The 19566-nt window shown below is 41.8% G+C and overlaps 2 protein-coding genes across 2 annotated transcripts; one reads left to right on the top strand and one right to left on the bottom strand.

Annotated features, from left to right (window-relative positions):
* Positions 1–106: 106 nt before the first annotated feature.
* On the bottom strand, positions 107–5586 carry LOC5516155 (ras-related protein Rab-36). Its single transcript, XM_048726533.1, has 10 exons — positions 5220–5586; positions 4557–4648; positions 3459–3524; positions 3160–3261; positions 2971–3035; positions 1633–1684; positions 1470–1551; positions 1180–1270; positions 545–697; positions 107–329 (listed from the first exon to the last, which is right to left on the bottom strand). Exons 1-10 carry the CDS (start codon positions 5256–5258, stop codon positions 265–267), a joined length of 807 nt encoding a protein of 268 aa, XP_048582490.1. The 5' UTR covers positions 5259–5586; the 3' UTR covers positions 107–264.
* A 423-nt stretch (positions 5587–6009) lies between these two features.
* Positions 6010–18906, top strand: LOC5516115 (vacuolar protein sorting-associated protein 33A). Its single transcript, XM_048726532.1, has 17 exons — positions 6010–6180; positions 6309–6374; positions 6925–7052; positions 8546–8621; positions 8688–8786; positions 9025–9141; positions 10386–10560; positions 11399–11598; positions 12403–12493; positions 12677–12751; positions 12876–12955; positions 13339–13425; positions 13938–14072; positions 14581–14682; positions 16334–16400; positions 17351–17467; positions 18095–18906. Exons 1-17 carry the CDS (start codon positions 6064–6066, stop codon positions 18202–18204), a joined length of 1842 nt encoding a protein of 613 aa, XP_048582489.1. The 5' UTR covers positions 6010–6063; the 3' UTR covers positions 18205–18906.
* Positions 18907–19566: the final 660 nt, after the last annotated feature.

The following is a 19566-nucleotide window of genomic DNA, read 5'->3' as shown; positions in this document are numbered from 1 at the left end:
AAGTTGTATGAAAATATGTTTTTGAAATAATGGCTTTTAAAAAAAAATCATCGCGTAGGCGACTTTGAGCTTGTACAGACACCTAGGGGTAGTCACTAACTTTCTCGATTTTTTAATGTTTTTTTAATTGACGTTATTGACAAACTCACATATTCAGTTTGGCTAATTTTCACCTATTATATGTACACTGAGCACATGGCACACTGGAAAGGCCATCAGCACCAAATTCTCTTTTCCAATTTTCCATATTGCCTTGTATTGTCGTCACCTTCCACCCCCACAGCAGTTTTTGACAGGTTTTTGCTCTTGTTCCTTCCTTGCTGAGATCTCTAAAATAAAAAAAATAGTGCAATATTTTCAAGCTTTGAATAAGGTAAAACAACCGTTTTCTTGGCATTTAAAAAAAAGTGGAAAATCATTCTTATAAAAAATTGAATTGCTCGACAAAACGGCAATTTCTTGGAGCCTAGGGATTTCTTGGTATTTTCTTATTGACAACATTTATATCATTGGTTAGGGGGGGGGGGGTGGGTAGAGAACTTACTCAACACATCTCCCTTGCCCACGTGGGTGCCTATTTGTCCACCGATCTGCTTAGACTCTGCGTTGCGCTTCTCTTGTAGTTCAAGCCCTCGAAGCAAGGATTGCTCAAATGCCACAGCCGCCATGCGTGAGAAAAACTCCACGACATTCACACCTAAAATGACACTAGCTAAGTATAGTAATTATTTAAAACACACCACAAACTACTCACGAGGCATAATTATATATCATAATTTATAATTGTGAATACGCATCAACCAAAAAATCAACAGGATCAGAAGTACTTTTACATTTGTTTATACCTACTTAAAATAAGGCTGCACCCTGAGAATCTGTGTATCCAACCTGCAGTGCTTTATTGGTATCAAGAAAATAAGCAAATGAGCATAAATAAAATACTAATCCAGTTTTCAAAAGCTGTAAAATTCTTTTTGACATTCTTATGAACATTCACATAGCTTTAAGATACATTGACTCAACCATTTATACGCTACCCATGAACCACCACGAGTAATGACATATGGGTTCTTAAGTGCAACCTTATTTGAAATAGGTGTATGTCGGCATAACCTTTCTTCACACACCACTACCAATACCATCATTTCCATATCATCCTAACATCGTCATTATCTTCACCTGTTTTAGAGGAGATAGACCAGTACTCTGCATTAAGTCCCTGTGCTACCTCAATAGCTCGCATTTCCATCTGATCAAAATCGCTGCATTTCTGAAACACAAACAGGTGGCTTGGCTAAAGCATAAAACTCAACTTTCTTACATTCTACTTCATATGAGCTTAAAAAGAATATAATAGTCAAGATAACTGGAAATATTGGCTCTGAAACTGGAGAGGCTTACTACCTTTGATATTATTTGTTTATAATTTCATTACACTTCAAGAAGACAACACATGAAAATAAACTTACACATAAATCACTCTTGGTGCCAACTAGAAATATATCTGGGTAGTTTGAGGGGTTAGATTGTAAAGCTTCATCCAGCCAAATCCTGTTAACACAAGACATTTCAAACCAGATTACCAAACCAGATCGGATCACAAAATGAAAAGCAAATTTTTTGGTAGAACACCTTGTATTTTCAAGACTCCTTGATCTTGATAAATCAAACACTAAAATAATAACTGGAAACAAAAAGAAAGAGAAAATGCACATCGTTATTGCACACACACATCTCCATCAACTCCACTAAAATTATCCTTCTCTATATTGTGTCAGTAATTAAGACATCCATCACTTCTATATCCATTTGAGTTATGAAGAACTTAACCACTAAACCAACTCCATCACCACCATCAGCCCCTCCATCACCACCAACAGCCCCCTTCATCACCACCAACAGCCCCCTCCATCACCACCAGCAGCCCCCTCCATCACCACCATCAGCCCCCTCCATCACCACCATCAGCCCCCTCCATCATCACCAACAGCCCCCTCCATCATCACCAACAGCCCCCTCCATCACCACCAACAGCCCCCTCCATCACCACCAACAGCCCCCTCCATCATCACCATCAGCCCCCTCCATCACCACCAACAGCCCCCTCCATCACCACCAACAGCCCCCTCCATCATCACCATCAGCCCCCTCCATCACAACCAACAGCCCCCTCCATCACCACCATCAGCCCCCTCCATCACCACCAACAGCCCCCTCCATCACCACCAACAGCCCCCTCCATCATCACCAACAGCCCCCTCCATCACCACCAACAGCCCCCTCCATCACAACCAACAGCCCCCTCCATCACCACCAACAGCCCCCTCCATCACCACCAACAGCCCCCTCCATCACCACCAACAGCCCCCTCCATCACCACCAACAGCCCCCTCCATCATCACCATCAGCCCCCTCCATCACCACCAACAGCCCCCTCCATCACCACCAACAGCCCCCTCCATCACCACCAACAGCCCCCTCCATCACAACCAACAGCCCCCTTCATCACCACCAACAGCCCCCTCCATCACCACCAACAGCCCCCTCCATCACCACCAACAGCCCCCTCCATCATCACCATCAGCCCCCTCCATCACAACCAACAGCCCCCTCCATCACCACCATCAGCCCCCTCCATCACCACCAACAGCCCCCTCCATCACCACCAACAGCCCCCTCCATCATCACCAACAGCCCCCTCCATCACCACCAACAGCCCCCTCCATCACCACCAACAGCCCCCTCCATCACCACCAACAGCCCCCTCCATCATCACCATCAGCCCCCTCCATCACCACCAACAGCCCCCTCCATCACCACCAACAGCCCCCTCCATCACCACCAACAGCCCCCTCCATCATCACGACAAGCCTTGATAATTTCTCTATTACTGTGTGTGTTAATCATCACCATTAGATCACAATATCCACAATATCAGCACTACATCCATAATGTGCATCAGGCTCTCACCGTGTGCAGCTCTATAGTAAGCAGCAGCCATACATTTGAACCTCTCCTGGCCAGCAGTGTCCCAGCTGCAATTTAGAAATGAGAAAATATTGACACAGAAGGAGAGGTACTCAATACCCTTATTGAGCTTTGGAAAAGATGAAATCTTTAGTATTTTGAGAGCAATTACTTTACAATTACTAATCTTACATTTGCATATTAAATTCCTGGTCCAAAATCTTAAACCTTTCAACCTCAAAGTCCACACCAATTGTGGCTTTATAATCATGGTCAAATGCATTTCGGCAAAATCTGTTGTGAAAAAGAAAAAACATTAGTAAAACTACCTCTGACAAAATTATCAATTACCACAATTCTACCATCACTATAACCATGTACCACTGGCCACTAAATATTGACTATTGATTACTATACCTAATACAAGATATAAATCCTCACACAATCTTGGAAAATCTTCCCAAACATGTATAATCATGCATCAAATGTACCTATTAATCAAGCTTGTCTTTCCAACAGCAACATCTCCAAGGACAATGGCTTTGCAAATTTTGAGCCTACAATTATCACATCAAAAAGCAATCAGTAACAATTGAAAAATCCCTCTATTTGTTATCTCTAGGTTACAATTAGACTTGCCCGAAGTCGCCCTCTTTGATTTCCCCTAACAGGAGCACGCGATCTGATGGGAATCTTCCTCAATGATCAGTAAAAAAATCAGGCGCGTGGAGAGGACAACTTGTTCCGTTTGCATGATTACGTTTGTAATTTGCATATTTTTGCCGCGAAAAATATATGTGCGTGCTCGTTCAAAATGACGCTATTCTTTAGTGCGTGCGGGAAAATAAAGAAACTTGAAAACGTTTTTGCTTCAAAATCTTTCCAGTCTATATTTTTTTGTCGCATTACTTTGGGCCCCGCCCTGCATTACTTTGGGCCCCGCCCTGCATTACTTTGGGCCCCGCCCTGCATTACTTTGGGCCCCGCCCTGCATTACTTTGGGCCCCGCCCTGCATTACTTTGGGCCCCGCCCTGCATTACTTTGGACCCCGCCCTGCATTACTTTGGACCCCGACCTGCATTTATATATCAACTGATTATTGTTATCCTTTAATAGTCCCATCAAAAACAGTGTAAGAATATCTGTTTTGCTTGTGTTGAGGATAGGGGGGTTGATTTGAATGGGGCAGCGCCCGACGGAGTTTTAGACTAGCAAAGATCGCATGTGTGATCCGCACAATTGGCATCACGCTAGCCCGGTCGCAGCTCTAGATCCCACATGGATCTAAGCTGTGGTTTAAAGCACTTCGTTCGAGTCGAAGTCGCCCTGCAGTTTTTTTGCCAATGAAGTTTAACTGAGGCAAACAAGCTATGCCATGCTGACGAGTCCTAATATGGACGAAACAGCTGTCCATGGTTGCCGAACTGCACAGGTAATAGACTGTGCTAGCGTCCCGTCTTGGCCCGACTGGTGCCAATGTGTGTATGCTAGTGTGCTTTTAAAGTCCACATTTATAAAAAAAGCAATTAGTATAACAGCTACCTTCCCATCATCAAATCCTTGATTAAGGTTCTTGCACACAACTTACCCAATATTTGCAGTTTGTCCAGATACACATGCATCCCTTGTTTTGAAATGGAAGTTCTCAGCTTTCCTTGGTGCGGCATCATTTGTATAGGGCTATACAAAATAATTAATACGAGATCTAGAAAACATGGGTGCTTCCAAGACAGAGAAAGTATGTTTTTAAAGATATGAAATCGACATAGAAATCTATAGGAAGGGAGAATGAATTCTACCTCCATTATATTAGATCCCACCCCCTCCCCCCATTTGGAAATCGTATATCAACACCTATAAGATAACGCAAAAAAAAGAACTTTAAAATAGAATAAAGCTATTCCAGCTATCATACATTCATATCATTTTTGTCCTTATTTTTACGATTAACTTATTATAATGTTGTATAAGTACTTCATAAACCTTTGATCATCATTAACGAACCCTTGGGCCGCCATTGACAGCGAACATTTCGTAAGAAATAGAATTTGCATAACCTAGGTACATAAAAGTGTTCATGGCTTTATAAGTAAATGACATAAGATTCGCCTCGATTAAACACCCATACCAGCGACTTATAGGCACTTCATGCATAAAGAAACGCATTATTGCAACAGCGCACTCGGTTCCACATCAAAAATCTTGAGTACACGAAATTAACGAACAGTCTTCAAGTTTTTGTGTAGTTTACCTTTGGATATTTGTTGATCGTTCTTCTCTTGTCTGCCATAATTCAAGCAAATCTTTTTTGATCAATCAGGAATGCTAGAATCGCGACTTCACCAACCGGAAATATCCAACTGCAGTGGATTTTGTAGTGGATTTTGTAGACGTGACGATGTGTTGATTTCACATGACAACGGGAAGCTTCACTTGACTACAAACCGTGAAACTTCTCTAAACTAGTAGATCAAAATCCTACGCAGCCGATTGCATTCGTGCAAGATCTCAATGTTTAAAATTCGTTAGTTCTTGAGTATCTTGGCGGTTTATTTAGTGTTTGCAAAAAGATTACAGATAGAAATAAATGGGAAAAATGGCGCGAAAAACCGCTGACATTTGGAATACGGTATGAGAACAATACGTCTTCACTTGTTTACTTCTACTTCTACTTTATTAACTGATAAAACCATGTCGGTATCACATCAGTATAAATAAATACAAGGTAAAAATATACAGATCTGGAATAATTTACATAACTTATACAATATATTCATAATTTGTAAAATAAATTTATAAAATAATTTTCAATAAAGTAATTCAATTAAATAATTTAGCTTAATTAATTTATAACTTGAATACTAGAACCACTGGCCATTATCAATGTTTATCTTATCAAATAAATTCCCTATAAGGAAACCTCGAGAAAGCAATTGTGACTAGTAGATGCATAAATATATTTCTCCACGATTTTTAATTTTTTTTTTTCAGATTGTGATAATACATGTTTGCGAAATAACAAATGGGGCTACTGTGGTTTCCTGCTACACAGGCAACCCGTTAGCAATCAGTGTAGACGGAAGCAGAAATCCAAGATGGCTGTACCACTACTTGGTTCGCATTTGTCCAATGGCAGGATTAACGTCGGGCTGTTGAGAGAGTGTAGCCGCAGAGAACTCTTGCAGTGCTTGGATAAACACCCGGGCAGTAAGGTATGCTTTGAATGTGCTTGAATGACGTGTTTGAATCTTCTTGTGTTGAGTACGTAGGTCTGTTTCTGATGTTATACCCTACTGGCTTTACTGGTTAGGAGTTTGTTTATATCAATGGTTTACTTCAGGCGCTCGTCTGGGATGAGAAGTTGACTGGACCTTTCGGCCTGGTTGCTGAGTATCCCTTGCTTAGAGTGAGTACAAACTTCATTTAAGGAAGAGGGAGGTGGGGGGGGGGGGGGGGGGCTCTCATGATGAAAAATAAACAAAATTTAGGTAAGCAATAAGTAAAAGTATATAAGCTTAATGTGTTTATTATTACCTAAACCTAAACTATTTTGAAATTAAAGATTTATCCTCTTCCCCTCCAGATTTGACATACAATAGCCTCTGTAGTAGCCTGCAAAAGAGAGCGGAGAGAAAGAACAAAGATTGAGATTTCCAATGTTATTGCATACCCCCCATCCATTCCCCAGCAGAGCCATAGCATTGAAAATCTGGATCATCGTTTTTGTCCACTCTAAACCACCAAAGAAATGCTTGCTTAACAAGCTAACCCTCTTGTTCTAAGACTGCCTTTTTGTCATGTCTTTGATGTGAAAGGTTTTTTGGCAAAGAGGATCTGCCTCCTCTCATAATACAAAACTGGCTCATCCCTCCCCTCCCCTCCCCTCCCACCAAGGTTGCTATACTGTCCTCCCTTACTGTTTTATAGATATGTAATCATGATTGCTTTGTGTTCAGGAACATGAAGTAGATGTCATGTTTTCCCTCAAGCCGGGTCAACTCCCACCAAACCAGGTCGTGAATGTTATCTTTATCACAAGACCCATATTGTCACTTATGGATATAATTGCTGATAATATATTAAAGTAAGTTGCAAGCCTAACCAACTCTACTACTACCGTATTCTTCTTTATTTTCGCACTTCTTAAATTTTGTGAAAATTTTCTCAGCACATTTTTGAGTCGCTAATTTAGAAGAGAAAAATTGTGTTGGCATGAACAATAGACCAAGAAACATGACGATCATGAAATGATAATAGAATGCTCATAACTACACACAACAAGGAGCCGGGACAGGATGATCGATTTGATGATGGTACAAAGGACATATTGGAGGAACTTGATTACTATTCAGATTAGGCGAATCTTTAAATATAAAAAAAATTATAGGTGATGACTCCTTGTACCAAGGCTTGTACAGACTAGAAAAGAGCTCTGAAAATGCTAAAAAAAGAATTTCATATCTGATGGAAAATTTATTAATTTGTCTATGAAATCAAGTATTAAACTTGTGTGTATCTTTGGGTTAAAAGTTCATAAATTCAAGTGTAAGAGGAGGAGTGGGTGAATTGCCACCCAAAGTGATTTCCTCAGTTAAATTATCTCTTACCAGCAAAACAAGTCCTCTTGTAGCAATGTAAGAAGTTACACATATGATAACCTTGTGGGTACTCTCTTACCAGCAAAACTAGTCCTCTTGTACAAATGTAGCAATGTAAGGGGTTACACATAGGATAACCTTGAGGGTACTATCTTTACCAGCAAAACAAGTCCTCTTGTAGTAATGTAGCAATGTAATGGGCTAAACATAGGATAACCTTGAGGGTACTCTCTTACCAGCAAAACTAGTCCTATTGTACAAATGTAGCAATGTAATGGGCTAAACATAGGATAACCTTGAGGGTACTATCTTTACCAGCAAAACAAGTCCTCTTGTAGCAATGTAAGGGGCTACACATAGGATAACCTTGAGGGTACTATCTTACCAGCAAAACAAGTCCTCTTGTAGTAATGTAGCAATGTAATGGGCTAAACATAGGATAACCTTGAGGGTACTATCTTACCAGCACAACAATTCCTCTTGTAGTAATGTAGCAATGTAAGGGGTTACACATAGGATAACCTTGAGGGTACTCTCTTACCAGCAAAACTAGTCCTCTTGTAGCAATGTAAGGGGCTAAACATAGGATAACCTTGAGGGTACTATCTTACCAGCACAACAATTCCTCTTGTAGTAATGTAGCAATGTAAGGGGTTACACATAGGGTAACCTTGAGGGTACTCTCTTACCAGCACAATAATTCCTCTTGTAGTAATGTAGCAATGTAAGGGGTTACACATAGGGTAACCTTGAGGGTACTATCTAACCAGCAGAACAATTCCTCTTGAAGTAATATAGCAATGTAAGGGGTTACACATAGGATAACCTTGAGGGTAATCTCTTACCAGCAAAACAAGTCCTCTTGTAGCATTGTAGCAATGTAAGAAGTTACACATAGGGTAACCTTGAGGGTACTCTCAGAAAACAAAAAAACACATCTATAAACTATTTATTTGTTAAAATGTTTATTCTTTCCTAGTGAAAAAGGAAAAACAAAGGACTACCACATTCTCTTTGTTCCTCGAAAAACTGTTCTCTGTGAGAATAGGCTAAAGGTAATGTATTATTGTATTCACTATACACTGTTAATTGAGTAATAATTCTCTCTTTTTCTCTCCTAGGCTCTTGGGGTTTCATTTGTAAATATTGAGGAATATCCGCTGGATTTTATACCTCTTGATAATGACTTGCTTTCATTAGAAATGGAATCATCATTTAAGGTACTTTAAAGTATGTTTTTTTATTTACCAAAGGGGATCAATCAAGAAAGTTGAATAAATATACCAGGCATCACCCCTCTAACTATATCCATGCACACCCCCCACTTCGACTTGTTTGCAGTCTGGTAATTTAGTAGAATTAACCTACTCTTCTGGCCCTAAGCAAGGGATGGAATCCAATGAGTATTTGATTTTTAATTAAAATAATAATTACACAATATCTGATTTCCTTTTTCAGGAATGTTATTTAGAATCCGACTACACCTCCCTTTTCTATGTAGCAAACTCCCTGATGAGTTTGCAGCTGCTGTATGGAGTTGTACCAAAGATTTACGCCAAAGGGGAAATGGCCAAGGCAAGTATGCTGTTTGGATATTATATTGTACAGTTCAGTGACATGTCAACTCTTAAGCCTATTGAAAACAGCGCCAACGTTTTCAAGCATTGAGTGAGTTTATCTGAGATTACAAACACCCTAGCAACTGCACAGCATCCCCCTATGCAACCCCCTAGTCTATTTTATGGAAAATCACTAAATTTATATTAGTCCTTACTTGATTAGGGTTGCTGAGATGTTTAAAGATAATTCAAATGTTGGAAGTTGCCTGATTAAATGAAAATGAGATTACTGCTTGGAGCCCTACATTTTATGTATAGTTTGCAAACAGACCCAAACACAGCTGTGTGGTATAACTAGAAAGGCTACAGACAAGCCTTGAAAAGATTAGATGGCTCTGAGTAAGAGCTAATGCTCAAAATGTCATTGCAACTATGTATTCTGTTTCAATTACACTTTTTCAACCTTGTGTTGATTTATATCTTGCCAACACACTGTCACTTTCTCTATGAGACAAAGAGGATGTTTGCAAAATAATGGGCAAAGGTTTGACCTCATTCAAACTGTAAAAATAACCTTTAGAAAGCATTAAAGTATAACTATGGTCTTAGCTAATGAGTGCTTTGACTGTCTTACCTCCTTGTAAACTCAGGGCATTTCTAGCTCCACAAAAGCTGTTTTTTTTTTGTCTTTGTATTCAATTTAATGCTTCCTGATGGAGGCTATCAAGTCAAGAATCCTTCTCATGCCAAAAGTCAAATTTAATCTTAGCAAAATAAACCCTAATGTTTATAAGTCCCCCTACCCCCTTAGGGGTTAAGTACTACATGTCTTACCAAAACAGTTAGTGGGACTGAGTACTGTATAACCTCAGCCCCTTTCATAAGCTGACCTAGAGCATACCATGCTATCAACAGCGTTTACTAAAATTGATTCCTTTGACCTTCCAGTTTTACTCAGCAGCAGCCCCTAAGGGTGACCATGGAACTGAGATAAGGACTGTTTAAAGCCCTGGGCAACAATGCTGTTGACCAAAATAGCCAACATTGCTGGCCCAGCGAAGCAAGCACTGTTTCGTTTGCATACCTTGTTGGGTGGTGAAATAGCTTGGCTACATTCCCCTTGTACCCTTGTGGCCAACCAGGCATATCAGTGCCAGCAATGTTGGCTAATGTTGGCTCTGTTTTCATGGGTATTTACATATTTCTCTTTTTCCTGAGTATGTTGTCTTCAGTTAAGTTGTCTGTGTCCAATCTCTTCAGCGTGTTCTAGACATGATGATGCGCAAGAAGAGAGAGATGGCCGACAGCGAGAGCCAACTGCCCCCACAAATAGACACCGTTCTGCTACTGGATAGAAATGTCGACCTCTTGACGCCCCTCTTCACACAACTTACATATGAGGGCTTGATAGATGAGCTGTTTGGTATTCACAACAGTGAGTACTTGATGGTTTTCCAGATAATAAGTGTTTTGTAGAATTTGAGTAGGGAAAAGCTATTTGCCAGGTCTCCCAAGTTTGTTGATAAACACCCTTACATTGATTAAGTTTATTTTGTTTTTGGAAAAGGGGCCACGGACAAAAAAACCTTCTTCTCTCAAAAGAAATAAGTTTCCACTAGCCATCAATATCTGAGTCTATAATCATGAGTAATGCACAGGAGTTTACCCCTCCTGAGCAAAAGACATGTTGGCAAATAAGGAAGAGTTGTGGGATTGTCCCAAAAGAAGACTTAAACAGCCTCTGTCACCCGCCATTTTGCCATCCTAGCAAAGCACCACGTATTGAAGAGCATCTATTTCCATCCGCTGATTTTGGGAAGCTAAAGCAATTTTTTTCAATTGCTTTTTAAAATAAAGTATTAAACTTTATTTTTTATGGTTATTTCGAAATTTAAACACATTATGTGCCTAAAAATCTGAACTAAGTCCCTGCAATTAGCTATCGCTAAAAGACAGTGACCTGCCGTCTTGTAAAGTTATTGACTCATTCAGGGCTAGTCGAAAATGGGGCGAGGGTGCGAAGTGCACATCGGTCTTTGCACACGCCATAGGATTCCCAATATTCGAAAACAAAACAATTCCGAATGACCCCAAAAGAGAGCCAGCTAGCAGCCTCTACATCAAGTTAGCAAGGCTGTGAATGGGCAACTTTTGAGGGCATCCATCATCTGCAAAAAATAGTTATCATAATTGTTATTGAAGTTATTGCCGAAAGGTCATAGAAAATCAGCAAATGATTTTGATGAAAATCCTGTTATTTTCTTGTGTCGCAGCGACCGCCAAGTTCCCTCATGAACGCTTCCTCCAGCCAGATGATAAGGGAGTCAACCCACAGCCATCAGGGCCCCAGACCGACAAGAAGGTCGTGCTCAACTCGGCGGACGAGCTCTTTAGTGACATCAGAGACTTGAATTTCTCCGCTGTTGGCGTCCACCTGAGCAGAAAGGCCAAGCAGATCAGTGCAGCATTCGAGGTTTGTACAGCGAAACTAACCTTCTTGATAGGCATTATTTCTTTATTACAAAACCTGAAATCTCTTACTAAGATCCTGTCTACATGGGGTGTAGTCTGGAACATCAGATCAGAGTTCGGGTACTTGACTTATATATCTATAATCCTTCATGACTTCAGCTTTATATAATGCTCCATGTATGTTAGCCTGTAATATTAGTCTTCTATTATACCCCAAATTTTTTTTTTGATGATTCTATTCCCTCCCCAAGCTGAATATCTTTTTGGTGTAGTGCTACAACCTGCGCCTAAACTAGTTTAGCCATTCACCGATTACGCTACACCCATGTCTGGCAATCATGTGTGTCACACAAATAAATGCTGCCCCTCCCCCCGTGCCAATGTTATCATTAGTATGTGATAGCTGAGTTCCAGGCCTAAGTCAACAACATTGGTTCGGGGGATGGGTGTCGTTGACAAAAGGTAAAAAGGTATGCACCCATAGATGTAAAAGGGGCACCGGTTTTGCGAAATACGTCAACGGTTTTGGCATTGTAGGTATTAAACCTTTATTACGTGTCCAAAGAAGGACATCCGATTGATCAACATGTCTATAAAAAATATTGATGAGTTTTATAAGTTCAAAACAAAAACTGTGCGAAGAGAAGCCTGGGTGCGGAAATAAATGCCCCCCCCCCCAGTCAATTAAACTCGCAACAGGATGTCCTAATGCTAGAAATTAACTCCAAATTAGTTATCCAGGTTTGAAGTAGAGTTATTCTAGTAAAAGAGTAACTACTCTTTCTTCCTTGGTATGATCTCACAGGAACATAAATCTGCCAAGACTGTTGGTGAGATGAAGCAATACGTCCAAAGATTACCGTACATGCAGAAAGCAAAGGCCTCCTTAGCCATGCGTAAGTACAACGTGATAGCCTTACTTGCCAGCGTGAGTACAACGTTATAGCATTACTTGCCATGCGTAAGTACCACGTGATAACCATACTTGCCATGCGTAAGTACCACATGGTTTCTTTACTTGCCATGCGTAAGTACCACGTGATAGGCATTTTATCATGTTTTTTTTCCTACTATTTTAGACATGACAATTGCTGAGCTCATAAAAGAAGAGACAGACAAGGAAGATTTTCGAGAATCGATTCGAATAGAACAAGGTGAGGAAAGCCTTTACCCGTGCTTTTCTGGTTAAGTTTTCTCATAATGAAAGACATGCAATCTCAGAATTACCTTCGATAGTTGAGGATTGTTGAAATAATGATTTTGCCTCCCCTTCCATAGAATTCGCACAAGGACTGGATACGGAGAAAATCAATTCTTATATTGAGAAGTACATTGCACTGAAAAAGCCTCTCACCAAGGTGACACACCGAAAATGCTCTATGCGCCCTAGGCGCTTATTTGAAATTTTTGGGTGTGGATGTTTGTAAGGGGAGGGCTAGACTCACAGGTTTTTGATATTGTTAATAGATTAACTTTACAACTCTAAAACGTTTTTACATCCTTTTTTTCCAAAAGGACAAAATATTTTACGCTCCTATATCGATGGTCTAAATCAAGCGAGAAACTGAGACTGTCTACTCAGATCATCTGATTTGAGTATCATATCTTAATTATAAATTGAGAGATTAATGAACCTGTATTTTTCCAAATGCGAAAAATTACCCGTTATTGCTTTGCAAAGGAGTGTCTTATTGACACTGAAGTTCGCGCTCATCATTTGCCCTTCTTTTCTCTCCGCCAGGTGTTACGTCTGATCTGCATTCAGTGTCAAACTAACAACGGCTTCAAGCCCAAGATGCTGGAGTACTACATTCGAGAAATCGTACACGTGAGTATGGTTGTATGCACAGGGACTTTCCTGAACATTCAAGCCGCAAAGTACTTCGTAACTTTTTAATTTGTTTCCGTCACGCTGTCTAAAGGTCTTAACGCCGTCAGTAGGCCTTGACGCCGTCAGTAGGCCTTGACGCTGTCAGTAGGCCTTGACGCCGTCAGTAGGCCTTGACGCCGTCAGTAGGCCTTGACGCTGTCAAAAGTTCTTGACGCTGTCAGAAAGCCTTGACGCTGTCAGTAGGCCATGATTTTATCAAAAGGATGTGATGATTTTTAAAGAATGCTAGAACGCTTGAGCCTCGCCCCACCTTTCCTTTTTTGCCGATCCTATATTTTTCATTCTTACTAAGATGCAAATCAATGTTTTAAACACAAAGAAAATTGCCCAGGGAAGTTTGTTTGTATGGAAAACATAGCTTGTGGCTCAGTATGATTGGCTATCACGGGAGTTCAGGCAGTATATGTTTTCACTCGTAAGGTATTCCTTACTCATCCTTACTTCATCAGACCTACGGCTTCGAGCAAGTGTCCAAAACACTGACTCCACTGGAGACGGTGGGACTCCTGAGGCCACAGGGAGCCCGCACGTATACGGCCATGAGAAAATCCATCAAGCTCTTTGTAGAAGATGTCAAGGAACAGGTACGTTTGTTGACAAAGGCGTGGCGGTAAACGGTGTGACGCTATACTTGTTTTACATCAGAAGTCACGATGGACTGTACAATGACTTGATGCTAGATGTCACGTTATACTTGCTTTACATTAAAAGTCACGGTGGACTGTACAATGGCGTGATGCTAGATGTCACGCTATACTTGCTTTACATTAGAAGTCACGGTGGACTGTACAATGGCGTGATGCGAGATGTCACGCTATGTGCCTGTATATCAGAATTCACGTTCAATGACGTGACACTAGCTTTCTTAACGAAATGGAAACAATAGATCGGAGAAATTCCTTTAAATATTATTTAAAAAATGCCTTTTTGCCTATTTATAGTTTTATTTTGAAATGTTAAGTGTTTTGTAGGAAAGTTAGTTCTGCGACTACTACCACTACTACAATAGATGATAAAAGAAATCCTTTCCTACCGAAGCGTTTTTCTTAAAAAGGCACTTAATGTTTACACTTTCTCTCCATATCGATACAGAACCCAGACGACATAGCGTTTGTTTACTCTGGCTACGCTCCACTCAGTGTGCGACTTGCCCAGTTCCTATCTCGCCCCCAGGGGTGGAGGGGTCTGGAAGAGGTATGTTAATGTTCCTATCTGATCCCTAGGGGTGGAGGGGTCTGGAAGAGGTATGTTAATGTTTCTATCTCGCCCCAGGGGTGGAGGGGTCTGGAATAGGTATGTTAATGTTCCTCCCTGACCCCTAGGGGTGGAGGGTTCTGGAAGAGGTATGTTAATGTTCCTATCTGACCCCTAGGGTGGAGGGGTCTGGAAGAGGTTTGTTAATGTTCCTATCTGATCCCTAGGGGTGGAGGGGTCTGGAAGAGTTATGTTAATGTTGCTATCTAGCCCCTAGGGGTGGAGGGGTCTGGAAGAGGTATGTTAATGTTCCTATCTGATCCCTAGGGGTGGAGGGGTCTGGAAGAGGTATGTAAATGTTCCTATCTGATCCCTAGGGGCGGAGGGGTCTGGAAGAGGTATGTTAATGTTGCTATCTCGCCCCATTGGTGGAGGGTCTGGAAGAGGTATGTTAATGTTGCTATCTCGCCCCTAGGGGTGGAGGGGTCTGGAAGAGGTATGTTAATGTTCCTATCTGACCCCTAGGGGCGGAGGGGTCTGGAAGAGGTATGTTAATGTTGCTATCTCGCCCCATTGGTGGAGGGGTCTGGAAGAGATATGTTAATGTTGCTATCTCGCCCCTAGGGTGGAGGGGTCTGGAAGAGGTATGTTAATGTTCCTCCCTGACCCCTAGGGGTGGAGGGGTCTGAAAGAGGTTTGTTAATTTTCCTATCTCGCCTCCAGGGGTGGAGGGGTCTGGAAGAGGTATGTTAATGTTCCTATCTGACCCCTAGGGGTGGAGGGGTCTGGAAGAGGTTTGTTAATGTTCCTATCTGACTCCCACGGGTGGAGGGGTCTGGAATAGGTATATTAATGTTCCTATCTGACCCCTAGGGGGGAGGGGTTTGGAAGAGGTATGTTATTGTTCCTATCGGACCCCTAGGGGTGAAGGGGTCTGGAAGAGGTATGTTAATGTTGCTATCTCGCATGGGTGGAGGGGTCTGGAAGAGGTATGTTAATGTTCCTATCTGATCCCTAGGGGTGGAGGGGTCTGGAAGAGGTATGTAAATGTTCCTATCTGATCCCTAGGGGTGGAGGGGTCTGGAAGAGGTATGTTAATGTTTCTATCTCGCCCCATTGGTGGAGGGGTCTGGAAGAGGTATGTTAATGTTGCTATCTCGCCCCAGGGGTGGAGGGGTCTGGAAGAGGTTTGTTAATGTTCCTATCTGACTCCCACGGGTGGAGGGGTCTGGAATAGGTATGTTAATGTTCCTATCTGACCCCTAGGGGGGAAGGGTTTGGAAGAGGTTTGTTATTGTTCCTATCTGACCCCTAGGGGTGGAGGGGTATGGAAGAGGTATGTTAATGTTCCTATCTGACCCCTAGGGGAGAGGGGTCTGGAAGAGGTATCTTAATGTTCCCATCTGACCCCTAGGGGGAGGGGTCTGGAAGAGATATGTTAATGTTCCTATCTGACCCCTAGGGGTGGAGGGGTCTGGAAGAGGTTTGTTAATGTTCCTATCTGACTCCCACGGGTGGAGGGGTCTGGAATAGGTATATTAATGTTCCCATCTGACCCCTAGGGGGGAGGGGTCTGGAAGAGGTTTGTTAATGGGGGTCGAGGGGTCTTTAATTAGTGAGTGATGCTTCCTGTACTTTATTGTATTTTCAGGTGCTTCGCTTGCTCCCGGGACCGACAATCGAAGAGCGACAACCACTACCACCGGGTCTTCAGAAACGTTAGTCCACTGTTTATTCTGTTACACTGTTGGTCCACTGTTTATTCTGCTGACTTTATTAACAATTGTTATGGGTGACGTAACTATTTGTTACACGTCGATTTTGTACGCGCAGATTCTTACAGAACACGTTTTGGTAATAAAAGGTTTGGGCTTCAAGGTTTTAATCAAGAGGTTTTTTTTTGTTTTGCGGCCCTTTTCTCTTGCAACTTGTCACTTACAAACACGAGTTGTAAGTCACATGCACCTTTCTTGTGTTACACACCGAAGAATTTACGCGTGACATTGCGCGTGCGACATTGCGATTATTTGTTTGCAAGTCAGGCTGCAACCAATATGTTTACGTGACAGATCATTTACGAGTTTCTTCGAATCTAGATTAATGGCAGAGATACCGTGTTCATTCGCATAAGCGCCTTGGGCGGGAGGAGGGTAAGCTTATTGGAGAGGGGGCGCATTTTGGCAAAAAAATAACAGCTTCTGAATCGATTTAAAATTAAATTTAATTGCGATAACTGAAACGACAGTAAAAGTGTTTTCTTACATTCATGGAGGGGTTTTCATTGTTTATAAATCGATGACAATATCGTCTTCACAGTCGCTTACATCGGTAACTAGATTCTCGGGCGCAGAATCCTCGATATTTACATCATTTAAGTGGTGCTTTTGTTGAGATGTTTAAGGCGCTTATTGGAAAGGGGGAGCTTATTTAAAGGAGGACGCTAATTGGAATCATTACGGTATAAACCGATAATAAAGACACCTTGCCACTTTTTGCTTGAAGCTGTTTTGAACCCAGATTTTGTTGTTCCAAGTTTAGTTATAAAAAAAAGGGAAACGGTTGTGGTCGTGAGATAATGAAACCCATGCAAGCAGGGTCATGTCACGTGTTTGCAGGGTCATGTCACGTGTTTGCAGGGTCATGACGCCATCTTGTCACGTGTTTGCAGGTTCCGGTTCAGAAAGTACCGGGGACTCTCCGCCAAAGGTGACGCTCGTCTATTTCATCGGCGGCTGCACCTACGCGGAGGTGGCCGCCCTTCGATTCCTTTCACAACAAGATAACAGTAAGTAGCACTGTGTTATTACTTTTGCAATCACAGTGTCGGAGTAGTTTACATTGGACCCTGATATTTTGGACACCACATGTTAATTTTCGAATTTCAATGATCAACTGTTTAACAATTCCTATGCGAAGTCTTTGGTGCCCGCCATTCTAGTGTTCCCTCGTCTCCGCCTGCATAAAATACGTGCGTTGTTTTTTTTAAGCATTGTCGTCACACCTCCAAGCAGGGGAATAAAAGTACCTTCCAACAGGAAACTTGCGCTAAGAAATCACGTGACCTTTTCGGTGGCAAATTCGAAACAAAATAAGCAAAGAAGTGGCTGTAACCATCTCGTCGGAGAACGACTAAAAAACTAAAGTCTTTAAATGACAATAAACCCTTTTTGAAAAAAAAAACTTTCTGGCTTTATTCGTAAGCGCTAAATAAGTTGCTTTTTGTTGCTGTTATTTTGCCGCTTTGAGCGCGCGCTAGTTTGCCACCCAAAAAGTCACGAGATATCTTAGCGCAAGTACCCTATTAGGGGGCAGAGCGCCGACCTTAGTATGTCCCCGTCTGGCCACGCCCATGTGGGACACTATGTGTTGGTCACTACTACTTCTTAATAACACCGAGCTCTCATCATTTCAGGCCCGACAGATTTTGTCATCGCTACGACTAAAATGATAACAGGCAGTACATGGCTGAATTCCCTTGTGGAAGATCCACTGCCAAAGGAGACTCAGAAAATCCATATTTAAACACAGAATTCTAGTAAGAGACCATTAGAAATTTGATGGGAGGAGGGGGGGTTGTATGCAGAATAACAAGAAAAAAGAAGTAACCCAAAATGTAAGAAAAACAAATCGTGCACAGGGAAATCAAAGAAACAAAAGATGCACAGTCACGAAAAACGATATCCTGCACTAACTACCAACGAAAACTAATTGCCGACACAACCAGAACCCTGCACGCCCCACGTCAAATTTCTAATGTACGTCCATTAGTTCAGTTAGTTAGCAGCCGTTCTCGACCTCGTACATTCTAATGTACTGTCCTTTAGTTCAGTTAGCAGCCGTTCTCGACCTCGTACATTCTAATGTACTGTCCGTTAGTTCAGTTAGTTAGCAGCCGTTCTCGACCTCGTACATTCTAATGTACTGTCCTTTAGTTCAGTTAGCAGCCGTTCTCGACCTCGTACATTCTAATGTACTGTCCGTTAGTTCAGTTAGTTAGCAGCCGTTCTCGACCTCGTACATTCTAATTCCATCTGCACCGTCAAGCTGGCTACGAGGTGTACCAATAGTGTGCTTAAAGAGGCTACCGTATTGAAGCGAAGGGGCAGCTTCCAAGTGAAACTTGAAATGTTTTATATGGGAAATCATATGGGAGAAAAAAATCTTGACACGATAATGACAATTGTCTTCTAAATTTGTACAAATATAAAGATTTATTACAGAAGACATCCTCGTTGTGTTGAATCTCTTCAGGGTGTTAGGAGAGGCAAGAAACAATTGGTATGGCCTCCAAATATTTCAATGCCGTAGTTAGTTATTTCGATGTTTCTTCATATTCGCAAGAGGGATTGATTATGTCTATATAAAGTGTCAGAGGCCCCGACTGATCCCCTTAACATGACATGCTGACACATAGCTGTGCCCGGGGGGGGGGGGGGGGGGGGGGGTATGTTTGGGTATAGGGGTGCCGCTGTGGGTTTTAAAACCTGACCCTGTTTAGGATAAAAATTCTGAAAAACCATACGGCAGGATCAACGGTTACGAGTTTTAGCAAAGCAACCAAATCTGTACCCTGTTTAAGACAGCCTTGCTTAGAATTATATACCCTGTTCAGGACAGCGAGGCCTGAAATATATACCCTGTTCAGGACAGAAGGCCTGAAATGTATAGGACAGAGAGGTAAAAAACCATACCTTATATGTCCAGCGGCACGTCCCCGTATAGCCCATATAAGGGAGTACCCCTCTCCCCCCCCCCCGGGAGCTGTGCTTGTATTGTTCCGCGCCAAGAGACCATGGTCTCTTGTCCGCGCTTATTCTCGATTGCTTGGAAAATGGTCACTTAATCATTCGCTCGATTTAATGTAAAATTTGTAATGGGGAATTT

Source organism: Nematostella vectensis, chromosome 4 (genome assembly GCF_932526225.1).
Source record: "Nematostella vectensis chromosome 4, jaNemVect1.1, whole genome shotgun sequence".
Classification (NCBI taxonomy): Eukaryota; Metazoa; Cnidaria; class Anthozoa; order Actiniaria; family Edwardsiidae; genus Nematostella; species Nematostella vectensis.
The sequence above is the reverse complement of the archived record's forward strand: the minus strand, read 5'-3'. Positions and strand labels throughout refer to the sequence as shown.